This window comes from Poecilia formosa, unplaced genomic scaffold (assembly GCF_000485575.1).
Source record: "Poecilia formosa unplaced genomic scaffold, Poecilia_formosa-5.1.2 Scaffold136, whole genome shotgun sequence".
Lineage (NCBI taxonomy): Eukaryota > Metazoa > Chordata > Actinopteri > Cyprinodontiformes > Poeciliidae > Poecilia > Poecilia formosa.
In genome coordinates, this window is record NW_006800075.1 from 1,622,348 (window position 1) to 1,640,192 (window position 17,845).

Consider the following 17,845-nt stretch of genomic DNA (forward strand, 5'->3'; position numbering starts at 1 on the left):
ATCTGCAACAACTGTGTCAAATTCTCCTGCAAATGTTTTACAGCTTGTTGAATATTTACCAGGAAGAATTAAAATGGTTCTGAAGACAGAAAGTTGTCCAATCAGGTACTCACAAAGTGTAAAAAAAATGCCTGAAGGATGTACATGAAGAAAAAGCCACCTACCATTATATTTAAATCCCATAAAACCAAAAGGATTGTTGAAGTGCGAGAGCCGGTTCCACTCTCTGATGTTGAAGTTGTCTTTGTGCAGAAACATGCAAATGTTGGGAAGGAAAACTTTCTGGAAGTCCTCGTCCTTTGAGTTACGCAGAGACTGCGGACAAGTCTGAGTATGCAAAACAAAGAGCTACATTTAAAGATAACGCTAAAATTGCTGTTTTAGAGTTATCTTTACTTGGTACTTAAGATCAAATGAGGATTTGATTTTAAGTACCAACTCAGACAGCTCAGGAGTCAGCAGCTTAATCAGCTACTGGAAACGCTTGCAAAGTGAAAGCAAACAGGGAACGGATTAACCCGAAAAGCAAACATATAAAGACACAGCCAGCAGCAGATCACTATTCTCCCCAATGTTAACCCATGAGGTTCCTGTTCAATCCCACAAAAATACTCACTGTTGGTGTTAGTGGAGCATCCAGATTGTATATGTCCTCAAAACTCCACTGAGGAAGTTTTTTGAAGGAACTTAAATTCATGATGGGGACAGGGTTCTCAGGACCTCTGCTTTGAGTTTTAACGTTTCCTAGGGAGTAAATGTTGCTTTTATTGGTTTTCCTCTCAATCTTTGTTGGCAAACCTGATAACAGACTCAGCTTTCTTATCCTTTGCACAGCATGAATCAATGTATCTTCACCTCTAGGTAGTACTTTTCTTGAGAAAACTTTCCAACTTTAAGAAAAAGAGAGAGAATGGTGAGAGGAAGTAATTTGAATAAATAGTTAAAAGGCATCAGAGGAATCTAGTGGAGAAACTTACTTTGATTCTCCTTTATAATTTTCCCAAGAAAGAATAAAAAGAAAAAAGCTCACTGCCATCACCACCACCAAGGAAAAAAATGCTGTTTTCTGCATCCTGAAGTGGTTTTGCTTTTCAGAAAATACGTTTCCCATGAAAAGCCACCTGCGTTTAAAAGAGAGCGCTCAGTCATGCCTTTGTAGGTGAGCCAGATAAGTAAAGTAGTATCAGGCACCGGGTGGGGAATTTATTAAAACCTACGGAGATGACCTGAAGCAACTGATATGATGTGTGGGAACAGAAGTGACAGAACAGGTCCTGCACCTGTTTTCTGAGAAAAGAGCAGCAACACCAAAAACATACACAGAGCTCACACACAGCTTTGGAGTGTGTGGACGACTGAAAAGCAGGAAAGAGAAGCGGATCTGTTCATTGACAGGTCAGCTTTGCATGTCCACCTGCTATGTGTGGACAGGTGGGGTGTGTTCATATTTATAAGACAGTAAAATGTGAGAAATCAAATGACACTCTGTCTGCATTGAACAGGCAAATATTTGAATTTGTTGTCCAGGAGCAAAGAAATGTTCTGGACAAACAAAACATTACATCATGAAAATCCAAGGGTTTGAACTATGGAGAAGCATTATTATAATACCAATTATGCATCAAGTCCTTTTGCATTTTGCTATGTTACAAACAACAAATGTTATTGCATTTCATAGGGATTTTATATGAGCATACAATGTAAAGCTTCTGTGCACATACATCTGGAACCTTGGCATCAATAATTTATAAAACCACCAGTCATTTGGGGTCTATATCTATATTTGCACATCTACAGACTGATTGATATGTTTTTCTTCTTCTTTGCAAAATAGTTCAGACTCAGTCCTCCTGGATGGAAATAAATAATAAGTGAATAATAAGACTTGCAACACAGTAGTTTTCCAGTAAGTTTTAAAGGATTAATCTCATTAATTTTGTATCTGAAACATGTTAGGCTGATCACAGCATGTTTTACAACAGCTGCATCCAGATGTAGGCTTAAATGTCTTAAATTATAGACTTAAACTACATGTATTCAGTTGAACTTTTCCCCTTCAGGGGTGGAATAATTATTTAATATTCCACTTTAATTCTTAAAAGGTTTAAATTATTCATAGAGGCAAACATATTTTCACAAATTCAGTGATAAATGGCTGAATAATATAAGTTAAATATATGCCAATAAGTTCAAGTCAAACGTGGTGCTAAATTATACACAAATAATCAAGATAGAGGTGTATTGATCAATCAAAGTATTTCATCTTTTCTGAATTATAACATCTGAGGAGGACTGAACTGCGTTACCTCATCTGAAGGTTTATAAATCATGTGGTTATAATTCTCTAACATGTCTGTCTATTGTATAATAAACATTTCTGGATCAGGTTTGGTAGATCAGAGTTACTGTATAAATCATGCTTCTATCATGAGACTATGAAACATAAAAAAGACTTAGATGTTGCAATGTTGCTATATAATGTGGTGAAATTAAGAAGTAATGATGATTTTAAGCAATATAATCATCCAGCAGAGATCATCTTTACCAAAGAGGCAGGAAGGGAATTTCTCAAAGACTGAGCTCAACTACTCTAAACTGATTTTATAGGGGATTAGTTAGTCAGGCTATCTGCTCTGGTAGCCAGCCTGCAGTCTGCTGCTTTACAGATATGATCCTAGCAAAGCGGCCTACAGTTTTAGAGACTCTTGGCACTCATGTTTTGACACCAGAAATCTTTCAGACCCTTTTATTCTTGCAGACTTGGGGTTAGGCTCGTTTAAGTTTCCTCCATCAATCTTTGAAGATAGAAGCAATTCTGTTCTAAATAAGTGTTGATCTTTCAGCCAGCTGACCGGCACTGCACAGTAACAGGTGGGTAACTAGCAACCGGAGACACTATTCTCCATTCAGACTGTTCACTTCTGCTCTCCCTGTGGGATCTAATTAATATTTATGTGTCTTTAAACCTTTTGGGATACATTGATGCCAATGACCAGTTCAAGAATGGAAAATTATTTACTTTAGTTGCATGCCCTGTAAGTAGTTGAATAAAACTGTTTTATCATTTCTTTCTGACATATTTGTTCACAAGTTTATTAGTTTTCTTTTAAAGGGTTGTGCTCTGTAAGAAATAATTTACTAATGGATTAGTTTTGACATGGCACGCCACACTGTAGCAGGAAACTGAGCTGTTAAATATTCTGCCTCGGCTGGCTGCTTCACAAAAACAGACGTAATAAATAGAAGCGTTTTCTTAGAATCGAATTCATATTCAAATATTTTTAGACCTGCCCAACAAGTGTGGCAGAAGCAACAAAGGCAGGAATTTCATTAAATAAAGAGGAAATCAACAGCAGCAGTTTTCCTAGAAACAGCTTGGACTGAAACTGAATAGGCACACACAAATTTATACAACGTTCTGGTTTATTATGCAACAGTTTGAAAGTTAAACTCAGAGAACTAATAGAAACAATGCTCCATTGTGTTTTTCATAATTATCTGATCGGCGCAGGCGTGCGAGTGTGTTTAATACAAGTTAAAAACAATAAGCAGTTGTTGGAACGGACAGCCGTGTTGAATACTTCAGGGAAATTAAATGACATATTTGGAGTCCTGAATAAGTCTTTGGAGCAGATCAGGTTGTGGAGGAGTCTCAGATGGAGTAGAGTCTGAGCTGCTCCTCCAAGTCTCCTTCAGACATGTTCCCGAATGTCTCCTTGTTGTCTTTCAGCAGCTGGAAAATGGCGGCCAGCTGCTCCCGTTGCACCCTGGGGGAACAGACACAGAATAAAATGTTCAGAAAGTCTTCTCCAGGTACGTAATAAATGCAATTTCTAATAAACAGGAGATCCTGCACAAGGATTTCTTTGTATCTGGTCTGGAAAATTTAGGCGTAGTGCTCCAAATGCAGAAAAAAATAACAGAATCTATATTTGAAGAAAACAAGTACTACTGCGGTATACAGCGTCTTGCAAAAGGACGTTCACATTTTATTGCATTACAGTCACAAACCTCCATTTATTTTATTGAGATTTTTGTGACACACCAACACAGAATTATGTCATTTTAATGAAGAAGAAAAGTGATAAATGGTTTTAAGATGCGACTACAAATGAATAACCTAAATTGCAATCTTAATAAACAAAATAAAGCAGCTATTTTCAGAGCCTTTGCTACAATGAAAGGTAGACCATTAATCAGAGAGGAATCATTTTAGCTCTGGAGGAGCTGCAGAGATCCACTGTTATGACGTTTTGCTGGACGATAAATTGTCCCAGAAATTATTGCGACAAACAATTATATTTTGATTTTGATTTTCAAGTAATATCAGTCATGTAAGTACATCCTCTCAATAAACTTTAATTTCTAATGAACATTAACACCGGAACTGGAATACATTTTAAATATCCAAAATAAATAAACAAAACACCTAAAGCAACAAATAAAATGGAGACTTTTGTCATCTAATGTAAAGAGAGAGATAGAAGAAAAACAAATCAACATGCAAATGGAAATTATCAGACTTGTTTTAATTTATGCAATTCATTGATTTATTGCTTATTACAATACTGATTGGGTAAGAAAACATGTTTACTGGACATAAAGCTCCAGCTTTGGAGATAGTACAGACTGAACCCAACAGACTTGGGTTCAGTCTGTACTTTTGCAGCAATTACAAAATGATGTAATTGCTGCAATTACATCATTTGCTGTAATTGCAGCAAATGATGTTCTCCAAAGTCTTAATCCAAGGGTTGCTGAATAAAAAAGCACTCCACACTTTTCAGATTTTTATTCCTAAGGGATTTTGATGTAGGGTTTGGTCCCGTGTAACACTTTGAGAATATTTCGGCTGTTTTAAATGTGTGTTATATTTTGTGAATGTTATCTTTACTTGCTGAAGTGAAGTTTGAGTATCGCTATAGGTGAGTGTTGATTTTGGAAAATCACTCTGTTCATATTGACACACTGGAATCTCAGAGATGCATTAAGTTTACAGCTGACTAAATGAGAGATAAACATTTACTCAGATTTAGTAGCAGACAAGCCTGATTTCAGTTTATATCATTAAAATACTTTAAGTAAATGTTCAGGTTTTGCAAACTACTTAAAAAAAGTACAAAGTGCCATTGCAGGGGAAGGAGTATGGATGAATGGAAAAAACAGTTACACAAAAGTGTTTCATTGTAAAGACGGTTTGTAGTGTGTTTTGTTGCAACCTGAAGTGTGAAATAAACTTCAGTGGAGTTTGAAAACAAAATATGCGTATAAGTTTATGTCTGGTTGAACAATGCGTGTGCCCAGTTGATTTTTTTTTGGGGAGGGGGATTTTATTGTAATCCATAGGGGGGCCCCAGAAAATCTGTGGCACTGGCTCATGATTAATAAAAACCCAAAACTCAGTTTCTTAAAAATAATAATAATAAAGAAAATTTTATATTATGCAATTAAGAAGACTGTTTTTTATCCAGAAATGTTAAAGCCTACACTTTTAGTGGACAAGCAGACTATCAATGACAAGCTTCACAAGAAGCTTAAGCCAAAAAAAAAAAAAGAAGCCGGCTGCTCAGAGAGTGCTGAGTATTAACAGAAAGTTGAGTAAAAGGTAGAACTGTGGTGGAAAGAGGTTTATATACAATAAAAATTACTTTTATTCTAAGAATTTGCATAATGTCTCTTAATATTTCTCCTTCCAAAAGGACTTAACATGGGGAATCTAACAGTTTCAGCTAAAGTCCTAGATATGTCTGCAAGTTATGACTCTTAAAGCACAGACTCCAGCTCTTTCCGAAACACTCTATTTTTATTTATTTTTTTTAACCACAGTTCTTCCTCCCACTAAACTCTCCAATATAAATATTTACATACAAATTAATTTTCTGGGGAAAATTCATTTTAGGTTCATTATAAACCATTTTAATCAAAATTAAGAGAAGTATACTTGCAATATATAACACTATTTGGAATGAATTTTCATTTATTTTCTGAATTACTGAAATAAAACTGAACTTTCCAATGTTAATCTATTTTTTAAACGCTTCTGCGTTTGACTGGACAGCTCCAAAAGACCAACGTGTCGTGACACTCTAACCCCCTCTTGTGGCGGAACAAAGAAAACCCCAACAAGGGAAACAATCAACACCTGCTGAGGCACACCTGTGGACCACACTTCTAATGGAGGAAAACAGGAGGAAGACATGGGATCAGATAAGCAACACTGTCACACCAGTCGCTTCATGGCCACATGAGGATAAAGAGCCGCTGAGGTAAACATCACTGCTGAGGTCAAGATTGGCTAATTGCTAATTAGTTGATTTCACCCACTGGCCAGAAAGGGACTCTTTTAGGACAACTAGGTGAGGATAACTCATACTTTACCACATATCTGCTCCTTTTTCAGCTTAACAGACACTTAACGTCTGCGTCGCTTTTACTCCTGCAATGATAAGAGCAGGATATGCAGATATGCTTCAGACAAAGAAAAAAATCCCAACAACTTTGGCGTTTTCTTCAAGCAGCGCTTTAACACTTGGATTTGTTTCTTTTAAATCTCCTGTTATTTGTCCGTCAGACAGCTAATGGTGCTTAGCAGAGGCTCAGTCTCACCTTTACTCTCGTCCGTCTAAAGCTGAGCCCAGACAAACGTGCACCGTCCAGAGTCACACGTGAAGCAGCAAAATGGAAGATGGCTGCAGAGCTGATGTTGGCGATAATGATAGATCTGACCATATGGACTTTTAATGGAAAGTTTTATTGCATCTTTTAGCTTTTTGTTTGGTTTCAGTGTATTTGAGTAGGGTTTATACAGATATGTTTTAGGCTGGGATTATTTTTTTTTCTCTTTTTACAGATCAGTTATCAGAACTAGTGACGGGCTGTCGAGTCGTACACACATCAGTACAAAACTCAACAGAGAGAAAACATCTGACGGGTCAAATATTCACACCTTTTGGTCTCTTTATCCACCTTAATCTTGTCAAATGTTGCTATAGGACTGATTGTAGGGGAAACTTTTGGTGAGAGAGCACAAATTGCAATAAAGCAATTAGTTTTATACAAGTAAAAAAGTTTGTAATTTAATTATTTTATTTTTTTCCAACTTTTCTGCTTTATGCAAGGCTGAAGCCACAAATTATGCCACTGCTTATAGGTTAACTTGTGGCTACAACAGATGTGTGTTGAATCAGAATCAACTTTATAATTAGCAATTTGACTTTGTTCACAATTTCTATCCATCCATTATCTTCTGTTTTCCTTAGGAAGCCCAAGGCGTTCCCAGGCCAGATGAGGAATTATACAAACAAGGATAGAAAATATTACATTGGAAGTTACTATTAAAGCTGGCATGTTTGCCTCCATCACTTTGTCAACAAATGGTCCAGGGAGGAATATTTTTTGTGGTTGGTCCAAGAAGAATTGCCTTCTGAAAACGACCGAAAAAGAATGTGAGCTATGACGTTCAGTAGAAATAGAGTAAAGCAGTGTTTGTATTTTATGATGCATAACTTATAGACGATGGTTCTCAATCCTGAGGGTCCACCAGCCTCAGCTGCATGACTGAAAAGACCAATATGGTGTCGCAAACTCAAAGAGCCAGACTATGGGTCTCTCCAGACGATGACACCAGAGCACAACACCAGTGTGAGGCGAATAAAAATATGCCCATCCTCATTAAAGAAAACACGACAAACTTCATGACCGTGTCAGAAAAAGCTCTGATGCGCCACAGGAGTTTTAAGCATCTGATTTATATTAACAAAGTTGGAGAAGCTGCTAAAAATGAGAGTATGCTTAGATGCTAATGTCCATAACAGAAAGCCTTTTCTTCAGCTCAGTCTTTCAAAGATAAACGCACAGTTGTGATTACATTATCCTGTTTAAGTTTTAGAAGTTCAGGTTCCCACATGTCTTATTTGAATTTGCTCGGTTTGCTTAAATCAAGAGTATGTAGCACCAGTCCTCGAGTGCCACTGTCCTGCTACTTTTGGTAGCATCCCAGATCCAACATTACAGAATGAAAAGTCTACATTACACCTTTAATCTGCTCATTTACTATTTATTTGATTCAGATGTATTGGCGCAGGAATGAATCCAAAAGTTGCAGGACAATGGGACTTGAGGACTGGAACTGCAGATCTCTGGTTTACATGTAATTAGGCTGTTTATCCACAAAGCATCATGGGTCATATAAGAAAAGTGTATATTCTTCTAAAAGTTTTTCCCAGTTTGTGTTTTTCACTAACCTCTGCTCCTCTGCCAGCTCTTCTTTGGACATCATCACCTCTAAATGGTGCGATCGTGCCTTTCCAGGAACATACTTCAAGGAATTATTTGCATCCGATTCCACTTTCGCTGTTCAAGCAGAAAACAAGAGTGCATGCTGATGAAACGGAAATAAATCCTGCCTACCTGTTTGGTAACATTAAAATGAGAATGTAGCAAGAATTTCAGGTGAAAATGCTTACCGTTGTCCCCTGGGCTCTCTGTGGCTCCTTCAGTCTGGGGATAAGAGAAAGCACACTTTAGGAGCTCCGTATCAGAGAGCCCAATGAAAGACCTGCGGCCCATCGCTGACGAGACCTCGGACGACGAGTCTACCTCTAAACTGGGGACAGAAAGGCTCGATGTGGAGGAAGAGGACTCGACTGCTGCACCACCTTCTGCGTGAAAGTGCGGGTGTCCCTGCTCCTGTCAGAGAATTATTACGTCAGAAATGACCTACCTCTTAAATTAATCAGATAGTGACTTTTTCTGCTTGTTCTTTGCGTCTGATCCAGGTGGCTAAGTTTGCAAAGGTTCTTAAAGTATGCAAGTTGTTTCACCGAGTTTCACGTGGCATTTTGTGGCTATTTATGAATGGTAAGCACAAATCAGAGACGGCCTCTGTGGAAGCTGAGGTATACCCACAGGTGTTACCTTTCTAAATAAAGACAAAACTAAACAAAATACATCGGTCTATAAGTCTGACAGATATGTTCCCTTTCTATTGTACTGTCCTGTTGCACAGTTCTCTTCACAACTTCCAGGTTGAATACTGTCTGTTCCTTACATCCATATCAGTCATTTGTTTTTATGAAATAAAACCAACAATTTTTAATCTGAGATGCTTGGAACTGTTTTTTGTTGCATAAAATATTTAAAATAAAAATGTTTTCCATGTAGTTCCTCTGGATGCTGTGGATTATAAAAAAATATCTAAACCAATATTATAGAAGTAATCACGATTGTGGTTTGTTCAGATCCAGCTTCCTTCCCTGTCGCACATGAGCGTATGACTGGGACTGACTGAATGCAGTTTTAGTGTAGAGCACTTTGACTAGCACAACTAGAAAACACTACATAAATTCAGTTCATGTATTTATCAATGTTAAGTATTCTATTAATATTTGTACATTAATAAAAACATGTTGCCCTTCTGAAAAGTACGTCTATACTGTATATCCACTCAGTACTTGGTCAGGGCTCCTTTTGGATGAATGAATGCATCTTTGCAGTGAAGCAGCATGGAGGCTTTAAGAGTCTTCTGATGTGCTAAAGAGCCAGGTTGATTTTATAGCAATCTTCAGCTTGTCTGCATTGGTGGCTCTGGTGCCTATCATCCCTCTCAACAGATTATCTAAGGAGTTCAAGTTAGGGACAAAATCAGCATCTTCATAAAGCTTGCCAGCAGAGGAAACGACAGAGGCACCGACTTTGGTCCTGAAAAAACACAGTGGACCAACACCAACAGATGAAATGGTTCTGTAACTCATCACAGACTGTGGAAGCTTCACACTGGACCTCAAGCAACTTAACTCTCCACTCTTCCTCCGGTCTCTGGCGTCTTGATGTCCAAATGATGCAGTAAACAGAGGATTTTAGTCCACTGAGCAACAATTAGAACAGCCAAGATGCTTTGACGACTTCCCTGGTTCGCTTGACACAAAAACTCTTGACAGTTGCAGAACATGACCTGGATACATCTGTGTGGTGGCTCTTGAATCCCCGACTTCAGCTGCAGTTCACACCTAGTAAATCTCCTCAATACTCTTGAATGGGCTTTGCTTCATATTCCTCTCACACAGCTTTTTTCTTCCACACAACTTCCCATAAAATACATTAAAAAATTACTTCTTTATCATTTTTGTTTTAGCTTAGTCTCCTACCATAGTGTTATATCACACATCTTCATTCACACATCTTTGTGGTCCACAAATCTGTGGACTTAGGGAGCCAGTTTGGGTGTCCTTTCCATTACTATATATATATATATATATATTCTAATGCAAATTACAATAAATTAACAGGTAGTCTTATGAATTGGTGCATGGTAAATTGCCAAAAATTACTATAACTTCTTAATTTTCAAAAATGTCAATGTTGTTTATATTCTAAAAAAATTATATATATATGTGTGTGTGTGTGTGTGTGTGTGTGTGTGTGTGTGTGTGTGTTAATTACTCTGTAAGCCCTTTCTAAAGTCTGGCCCAATACTACACTGTGTGTGTAAAATAAATATTCCAAATTTAGTCACAAAAAGAAACATCTATTCAATAATATTCTAATGTAGTAAGTTGCATCTATACATTGCGCTTTAGTTAACCTTTATTTATGGATCTAGAGCTCCTCCAGGCTGTTGTACATCCAGACACTATCTGAGTACTTAAAACAGATTAAGGGGGAATTACGCAAAACACTAAAGCAAACAAAACACTTTCCTGCAGCATGCCAGACCTACTCACAGATTTCACTACATCCCAGTGGTCGTGTGAGCTCCCACTGATCTCACTCCAGTTGTCGGCTTCCGTCTTCCTCCCCTGCCCGGCTACATGGCCGTTCAGCTTCGCCTCGGACGCCGCTGATCCTCCGTCTCCTCTCTGGCCGAAGAAACTTCGCGCATTCGCGAAGTCCGCCGCGGGTGACGAGCCTTTGAGCAGCGACGTCGCGACCACCATGGCGAGCAGCGTGAAAATGATAGCGGCCAATACGAGAGTTGCCTCCATTCTTGTGATTCTTGTTGCGTCGCCGCCCCGGCGTCCACTCACTCGGCCATCCCGCTTGCTAGCGATAATCCCCCACCGTCAAACATCAACGGCAACGGCCGCAGTTTATCGGATACGGGACAATCTCCCAATCTTCTCTCCAACCAGAACGTCACATCCTCTGGTTGCAGCCCCCACTCCTAACCCCGCCCTCTCCGTCTGCGGACTACCGGCGGTTGGACCGGGCAGTTGGACTGGCACGAAGCAGTGCAACGTGCTCGGCTCTGCGTCTGCAGATAATCCCATCAGCAGGACAAACTGGCGGACCCAAATGGTTTCTGACAGAACCCGTGTACTGGAGGTGTAGGCTGATAAAGTAAAGCCGTCAACTGAAGGGAAAACACTCTTACCTTCTGGTCGACACCTGAAGTTAAAGGAGGATACCGGGAAATACACCATCAGGGTAGATATCATGACTAGGCTACCTGCATAAATATGCTGCTGAAACAGCTGTGACCCATTGACATTTTGAGGTGTGCTGCAACTTTTAAATCTTGCGAGTTGTATTGCACCTCGATGGAACGGATTTGATTACCCGGTACATCCCACAGAGGCTTTGATTGGATTGAGATGTGGGGGGAGTTGGAGGTCAAGTCAACACCTTGAACCTGTTGTGCTTTCTCACAAAACAGAAAACCAATACAAACAACCTTACATTATGGTGGAGTACACTGTCTGGATGCAAGAGGCAACAGTACTAAGGCCTAATCCACAGGTAGGAGGGAATCTGAGAAAACAAATACATTTTGTCCATTGTTTTCACCACGACACATCTTTTTTAAGTCAGCAAATTTATCTTTTTATAAGCCCTGGAGACTTTTTTTCAGCAAGGCAACCCAAAAGTTCACATCAGCAGGTGTATAAAGGGAGGTGCTGTGTCACTTTGTTCTCCAGTAAAAAGAAAACACCTCTTTTACCACTTTTGAAGAGACTTTAAACAGCAGGATATAGCTATATCTTAACAGCTATAATGGAACATATTAGTTGATTTTAGAAAACCCTAACTATAACCACTCTGTACCTAGTTTGGGCCGACACAATCAGATTCAAATAAAGTCTGCATTCTGGTTCAGGCAAATTCATACTAAATCTTAATCAGATTCAGGTTGAAAAAATGCTGAATTGTTTCCAGTTCAAGCCAATTACAGTTGATTCCAACAAAATCAGATTTACATTTATTCCAGTTTAGGCCAATTAATTATATTATTGCAATTGCAACTCAATGACATTATGATTTCAACCTCTTGGAACAGTTTTCATCCAGGACAGCTATATATCACAATGCTACACACTGAAACCATATATATCATTTTCTACATCTAGGCTTTTGCATTTTTGCTTACGTTAAAATTATTGCAGACAAATTAACATTTTCTTACAATGAAAAATGTTGCAACATTGCAACACAAAGAATTAGCATTTAAAAACCACAGTATTTGCATTGTCCATAGCTAAAGGACTACATCTATCCAATGACTTTTACTAAAGAGTAGACTTTGGAGCACCCACTTATGATTTTAACTAATTTATTGAATGTGACTACATATCGCAACATATTTTTTGTTATTTTAGTTTTCTATAAAATTTAAATTTTGTTGTAACTTGAGTATTTTTTAATTGACAATAAAAATTTGTGCCTCACCAATTCAAGTCACCTCAAATTGCTTCATTTTTGGCTCAATGCTTTCAGGTTTGGTCATTTTAACAAAAGCTGCATTAGATCTTATTAGTGAAATTTAGGTTAGATTTGGTGCAATTGTAATTATAAATCTAGGTACAATTTATAAGCCATAAAACGTCCTTTCTGAAGAGAACCAGAATTTAAAAACAGACATAAAACACTGCTGTAATTTTCAACTCTAGTTTGTGACAAAAAATAAAATCCAGCTAAACAGAAAAGTAAATGCAGGACTAAGAGTTCCCCTAATAAATGAGATGGTTTATTATTTTACAGCAGCTCTGTGAACTCTGCTAACAGTAAGGCAGTGATAAACAGCTTCCTTTCATGAATAAACAGTTAACAGTGGTGTTAGTTGCTGATTAACAAACAGTTGAACTCTTTCATGGAAGAAGTGTTCATGTTGTTTTCCTGTGAGGAAGTCAATGATTGTACTTTCCCTGCCTTTAAATTCCAGCTCTGAAATACAAGTGCATCTCAATAAGTTAGGATATCACTGAAAAGCTTTTTTTAATCAGTATTCATTCAGGATTTGTTTGCAAATCCTGAATTGCACTGACACCTCCAGTCTGTTTCTGCTGAATTGTCAAGGAAGTCAGACTTCAGCAGAGTTGGGTTTGGTACCTCATCTTATAATTTTTTTGATTTTTATTGTCAGGGTGAATTTGGAGGCCAATCAAGCAGAGATGCTGCGGTATTAAAATCAGGCATCGATACATCTGGCATTTACATAAAGCTCACCAGCAGAGGGCAGCATGTAGCGTTTCAAAACTTTCAAATGGATGTACTGACTCAAAAGTACTACAAAGTTTTGTAGACCTGCACTGATTTTGGACTTCAGAAAACACAAATGAGCAACAGAGACTTCAACCATCTTGGATCCTATGCCTCCCCCACTCTTCCTCAAGACTCTAGGAAACCAATTTAAAAAAGAAATGTTTGGAAAAAAAAATTACTGTTCAATATTTCTTACGGACATTGCAGATTACATATAACTAGTACTTTATACAAGCTAAAATATGCCAAGAATCATTTATGTTTAAGTTACACTAAAAGACATTGAGGACAAAGTTAGACATTCAATTCCAACAAAAACCTTTATTGGCATTCATTTGATGCAGTTACAAGACATTTGAGGTACACAGAATGCGATTCAAAAGATTTCTTAAGAAGCTATTAACTGCCCCTTAACCCTTCTCTTGGCGTCCCACTGGGCTATTTTTTCAAAGCAAGCAAGACCAATTCAGTGGATAAACCACAGAAGGAAGGTTGACATTGGGACACAGAAGAGAAGGAAGGGTGAAGAGGATAGAAGACAATATGTACAGCACATGTAGGGAAGTAGAGGTCACAGACAGGAGAGGATGGATGATCTGCCACACCTGTGAGCTTACAAACCGGCAAACGGCAGCGAAGGGTCGAGCCCCGGAACTGCACCGGGCACTCAGCACCGCAACACGCCACACCATGTCACCACCGCACTGCACCGCATCTTAACAGCTAACCAGCATTACTCAACTGCTACACAACTGCGCCTAGTGCACAAAAGATACACAAGAAAGAAGGTTAGAGTCATAGGAAAGCAACTTGAACTAGACAGAAAAAAAGCAGAAACAAAATGTTGCTGGATTAAGCAAATCACAAATTTAAATGGCTTTTATGTCACTGTACACTAAGCCATTTCCCTCCCCCAGTATGAGTGGCAATACAGCTGTAAATACTGCAAACAAAGAGACATCATTTCCTACATCAATTTTTCAAATAAGTTTCATATTCAAAAATGAACAGAGCCTGCTGAAAATTATATTTTGTTTCAGAGGAATTTATTACAAATTCAATGAAAAAGCCCACCCCAAAACGGTAAATTAAAAAATACCCCATAAATCCCTTTCAATATACTCAGCTTTACAAATGATGTCAAAGTTACAGAATTTGTCTCAACAGATTACAAAGGAACTTAAACATTTAAAACATTTTAGACCAAGATCCAATTAACCTTTCAGTCTGCATTCAGTGGTAATAGTGGAGTATTCTTGCCAAAAAGTGAGGCTGTTCCAGATGTCCTCAAAGGCTCAATGCAAGATCTGGAAGGAAAAACAGAACTTAAGTCACCAAGAGCAAAAAATAGACGCTGGTATCAATTCCTGCAGCTGATCTGAATATTTATTGCATGATCTCTGTCCTGACAGTTAAGAAATCCTAGGTAAACATTTTACTCAATAACTCACTTCCTTATTTTACATGTTTCCTGGCCCCAATTCTTCCCACACTAGCTCTAACAAGGGTCTTGCACCCGGGCATATTGGGAAAAACAAACCTCGGGGTCGGCTCCCTTTATGTGAGGCGGCGGAAACCACAGGCACAGGTGGGTAAACTGCTCAGTGCATCTGCCTGTGTGCCCCGCGAGAACGTACCTCACCACACCACCTCATACACCAATTGACAGCCCGAACCACCGCCATGACGACCTGCTTCATAGCAACCACCGTTGCCTCGGTGACCTGCTCCTTAGCAACTGCAATGGCTCTCAGCAACAGGCAGGTCACATGGGCGGGTCACACACTAACTGCTCTCACACTGCAACACCCCCATCTCCTCCTCCTCTCTTTGCAAACAGGACTCAGCAGCTTGGAGGAAAGAATTCCACATTTAGGTGAACGGTTTGAGTAAGCATCCCACATCCCAACCACCCGCCTCCCAGCCCAAACATCAATACAAATGTGAGCACCCCATTTTTATCATGATGCTTTTTAAACCAAATCTCCTACTGCCTGTGTGTACTTTAAATTGGCTGGGAAATAAAGTTTCAAAATAAAGCACACACAAAGCTAATACTAGACATTTAACAAAGTTCTAACAGCATTCTGCAGACTTTGCCACTTGCGTGAAGCGTAAAGCCTGCAGAACACAAATTTAAGAAATAAACAACATTTCAATAGATAAAGAATAAAATAAATCAACCCTTCCCCTGAATACCGTCATATTGCGTCCACATTTGGGTTAAGGCTCTGCTTCGTTGTTTCCTGGTGATTTAGGTCCACTCTTGGACTTAGACCTGGATCGGGACTTTGACCCCCTGTTGGAACCCGGGGTTCGACTCCTCGACTTGGACTTGGACTTGGACCTGGAACGGGATTTGGATCTGGAGCGAGACCGTGATCTGGAAGGAGACTTCGACTTGCTCCGCCTCGGCGTTCTGGACTTGGATTTGGACTTCGACTTGGACCTGGACCTCGATCTGGACCTGGAGTAGGAACGAGACCTGGAGCGGCTGTAACGGTTACGGCTCCTGGATCGCGAACGGCTTCTGCTCCTGGAGCGGCTGCGGCTTCGTCTGCGACGGCGGGGACTAGTTGAGCGACTGTAGACGCACACAAAATGACAAGGCATAAAAAAGTGAAACCAAACAGCAACAGAAAAGCAGCAATGCTGCAATCTGGCAGCTACACCTTTTGCAGGAAGGAAGACAAAAAAAATTCCATCATAAATGCTACAACAGTAACTATTTAGTGTTTAAATACAATTTATTGTTAAAATAATCTTGTCCCTACTCTTTTCAGAAGTAAGCTTTTTTCTAAGATACAGTTATTATAATAAAAGGAAAATATGATATTAAAGCCTAATCTTTCAATATAATATAAATTAATTTAAAATGCTTTGAAGCATGTTAAAACCATTTTATATGCTCTCGATATAATTGTTTTTATGAACCTACTGAAAAAAAAAACTTGGAACCACGCTGCTCTAAGCTCTGTGACCACGTGCCCATTCGAGCACATGTACAACAAAAACACTATGCTACACCTATATTCAAAATTACCTCCTGCTTCTTCGTCCGTAGCCTCCGTACCTGCGCGGTGGAGCCCCTCTCCGGCTGTACATCGAGTCCGGCGGCCGTCCGTAGCGGGCCATCTGAACCCGCAGCTCGCGCCCGTCGAGCAGCGCGCCATCCATGGCGTCCATTGCGTCTTCAGCGTCGCGCTTGTCGAGGAAACGCACGAAGGCGAAACCGCGGCTCTCTTTGGTGTACCGGTCCCGGGGAATGTACACGTCCCCCACCCGACCATACTTCTCAAAAACTCGTCGGAGAGTTTCGGGAGAAGTTCTGTAAGTCAGGTTGTCCACTTTGAGGGAGGTCATCCCTTCGACGTCTGGCGGCGGCCTACCGTAACTCATTTTTCTTGGTCGTTTCCAAGCAACGAAGCGAGGCTCCTAAGACTGAAACTGTGAGGCCTCTATAGCCTAATAAAAAATATTTTTGACTTCAAAATGGCAAGAAGGTTAACCTCCGCCAAATCAATCTAAGTTATGAAAATACAACCACTCGGTGGTTGTCTAACCGCGCTGCTTTTCACGTGAAATGGCGGCAGTGCAGCTTCCTTTTCCTTTTTTCTTTGCGCCCGTGTTGGCCTCCTCTGATTGGCTATTTAGCAATCCGCCTCTTTCTGTGTAATTATTACACTGCCCCCTGTTGACTAGGAGTGCATAACATAAACCGTAGAAGTGTACCGCTTTGTTTTGTCTGAAGTAATTTAGTTTAGTCAATTTAGCCCTTTTTCGATTTTCCTGTGTATCCTTTCCCATTCTGTTACTTTATTATTATTTAGTTTTAATGACTACACAACTACAATGGTATTTCATTCCTTATGCTTCCTATTTTATACTTAAATAAAAGAAGTTAAGCCTTTTACTAACTCCTGCCATTTCTAGTAAAGTAGGTTTAAATGTGGTGAATGATGTTTTAATGAATATTTATAAGTTTAGATGTCCTACTTACATAAAATTAATTATTTTTAGAATTACATCTGTCTGAACTTACCAGATTTACCTAAAAGGTTCCCATACAGAAAAAATGACCAAGTAAGTTTTGGTTTTAATTGATTTTTGTGAACTTACACTTATAGACCACTAGGTGACAGTGTAGGAATCAGTATACTAGATTCCAATGAAGTGGTTTACATTCAAAGAAATTATCAACACACTCAGATCCAAGATTAACGGTTTTTGATTATCTGTCCACTGTAGCGACTTCTAGTCATTAAGGAGTTAATTATCGAGTTATTCCCAAGAAGTCGATATGATTTTATTAAAATGTTTTAAACTTTGCCTGTGTGGTATGGTCACTGACCTTTATAGGACAAATGAA

At 39.1% G+C, this 17,845-nt stretch overlaps 3 protein-coding genes and 1 long non-coding RNA gene across 10 annotated transcripts in view; 1 reads left to right on the forward strand and 3 right to left on the reverse strand.

The window, feature by feature from the left end:
* LOC103145162 (alpha-N-acetylgalactosaminide alpha-2,6-sialyltransferase 1-like) overlaps window positions 1-2,060 on the reverse strand; it is an 8,458-nt gene extending 6,398 nt beyond the window's left edge. Inside the window, exons 1-3 of the mRNA XM_007562489.2 lie at window positions 978-2,060; window positions 617-890; window positions 165-327 (exon numbers count right to left, since the gene is read on the reverse strand). Of these exons, the coding sequence (XP_007562551.1) occupies window positions 165-327; window positions 617-890; window positions 978-1,111 (571 nt within the window). The 5' untranslated portion in view covers window positions 1,112-2,060. The remainder of the gene's footprint in view (window positions 1-164; window positions 328-616; window positions 891-977) is intronic.
* Window positions 2,061-3,299: 1,239 nt separating this feature from the next.
* Window positions 3,300-11,281, reverse strand: mxra7 (matrix-remodelling associated 7). Of its 4 annotated transcripts, none has more exons than XM_007562492.2 (5): window positions 10,722-11,171; window positions 8,599-8,688; window positions 8,466-8,499; window positions 8,244-8,352; window positions 3,300-3,767 (listed from the first exon to the last, which is right to left on the reverse strand). In XM_007562492.2, exons 1-5 carry the CDS (start codon window positions 10,980-10,982, stop codon window positions 3,653-3,655), a joined length of 609 nt encoding a protein of 202 aa, XP_007562554.1. In that variant the 5' UTR covers window positions 10,983-11,171; the 3' UTR covers window positions 3,300-3,652. The 4 variants fall into 4 exon arrangements, with proteins under 4 accessions (XP_007562554.1, XP_007562553.1, XP_007562555.1 ...); XM_016676620.1 differs by adding an exon at window positions 6,379-6,436 and having other exon boundaries at window positions 3,680-3,767; window positions 8,466-8,688; window positions 10,722-11,281; XM_007562491.2 differs by having other exon boundaries at window positions 8,466-8,688; window positions 10,722-11,172.
* On the forward strand, window positions 6,265-8,541 carry LOC103145163 (uncharacterized). Its single transcript, XR_001663392.1, has 2 exons — window positions 6,265-6,356; window positions 8,261-8,541. It is a non-coding gene; the product is annotated as an uncharacterized LOC103145163 (long non-coding RNA).
* A 2,496-nt stretch (window positions 11,282-13,777) lies between the features above and the next one.
* srsf2a (serine and arginine rich splicing factor 2a) lies at window positions 13,778-17,093 on the reverse strand. 4 transcript variants are annotated; one of them, XR_001663387.1, is made up of 3 exons: window positions 16,520-17,092; window positions 14,696-16,060; window positions 13,778-14,234 (listed from the first exon to the last, which is right to left on the reverse strand). XR_001663387.1 is itself a non-coding variant. In XM_007562496.2 (3 exons), the coding sequence occupies exons 1-2, from the start codon at window positions 16,873-16,875 to the stop codon at window positions 15,700-15,702; spliced, it is 717 nt and encodes a 238-aa protein (XP_007562558.1). In that variant the 5' UTR covers window positions 16,876-17,092; the 3' UTR covers window positions 13,778-14,783; window positions 15,676-15,699. The 4 variants fall into 4 exon arrangements, 3 of the variants coding, with proteins under 3 accessions (XP_007562558.1, XP_016532098.1, XP_016532096.1); XM_007562496.2 differs by having other exon boundaries at window positions 13,778-14,783; window positions 15,676-16,060; XM_016676612.1 differs by having other exon boundaries at window positions 13,778-16,060; window positions 16,550-17,093.
* Window positions 17,094-17,845: the final 752 nt, after the last annotated feature.

Coding starts and splice junctions, on each gene's coding strand:
- mxra7 (XM_007562491.2), bottom strand. CDS start 10,982: ATGGAGGCAACTCTCGTATTGGCCGCTATCATTTTCACGCTGCTCGCC. Junction 8,689..10,721: donor ACTGGGATGTAGTGAAATCT/GTGAGTAGGTCT, acceptor ATTCTCTGACAG/GAGCAGGGACACCCGCACTT. Junction 8,353..8,465: donor AGAGAGCCCAGGGGACAACG/GTAAGCATTTTC, acceptor CTGCTTGAACAG/CGAAAGTGGAATCGGATGCA.
- srsf2a (XM_007562496.2), bottom strand. CDS start 16,875: ATGAGTTACGGTAGGCCGCCGCCAGACGTCGAAGGGATGACCTCCCTC. Junction 16,061..16,519: donor TACGGACGAAGAAGCAGGAG/GTAATTTTGAAT, acceptor GTGCGTCTACAG/TCGCTCAACTAGTCCCCGCC.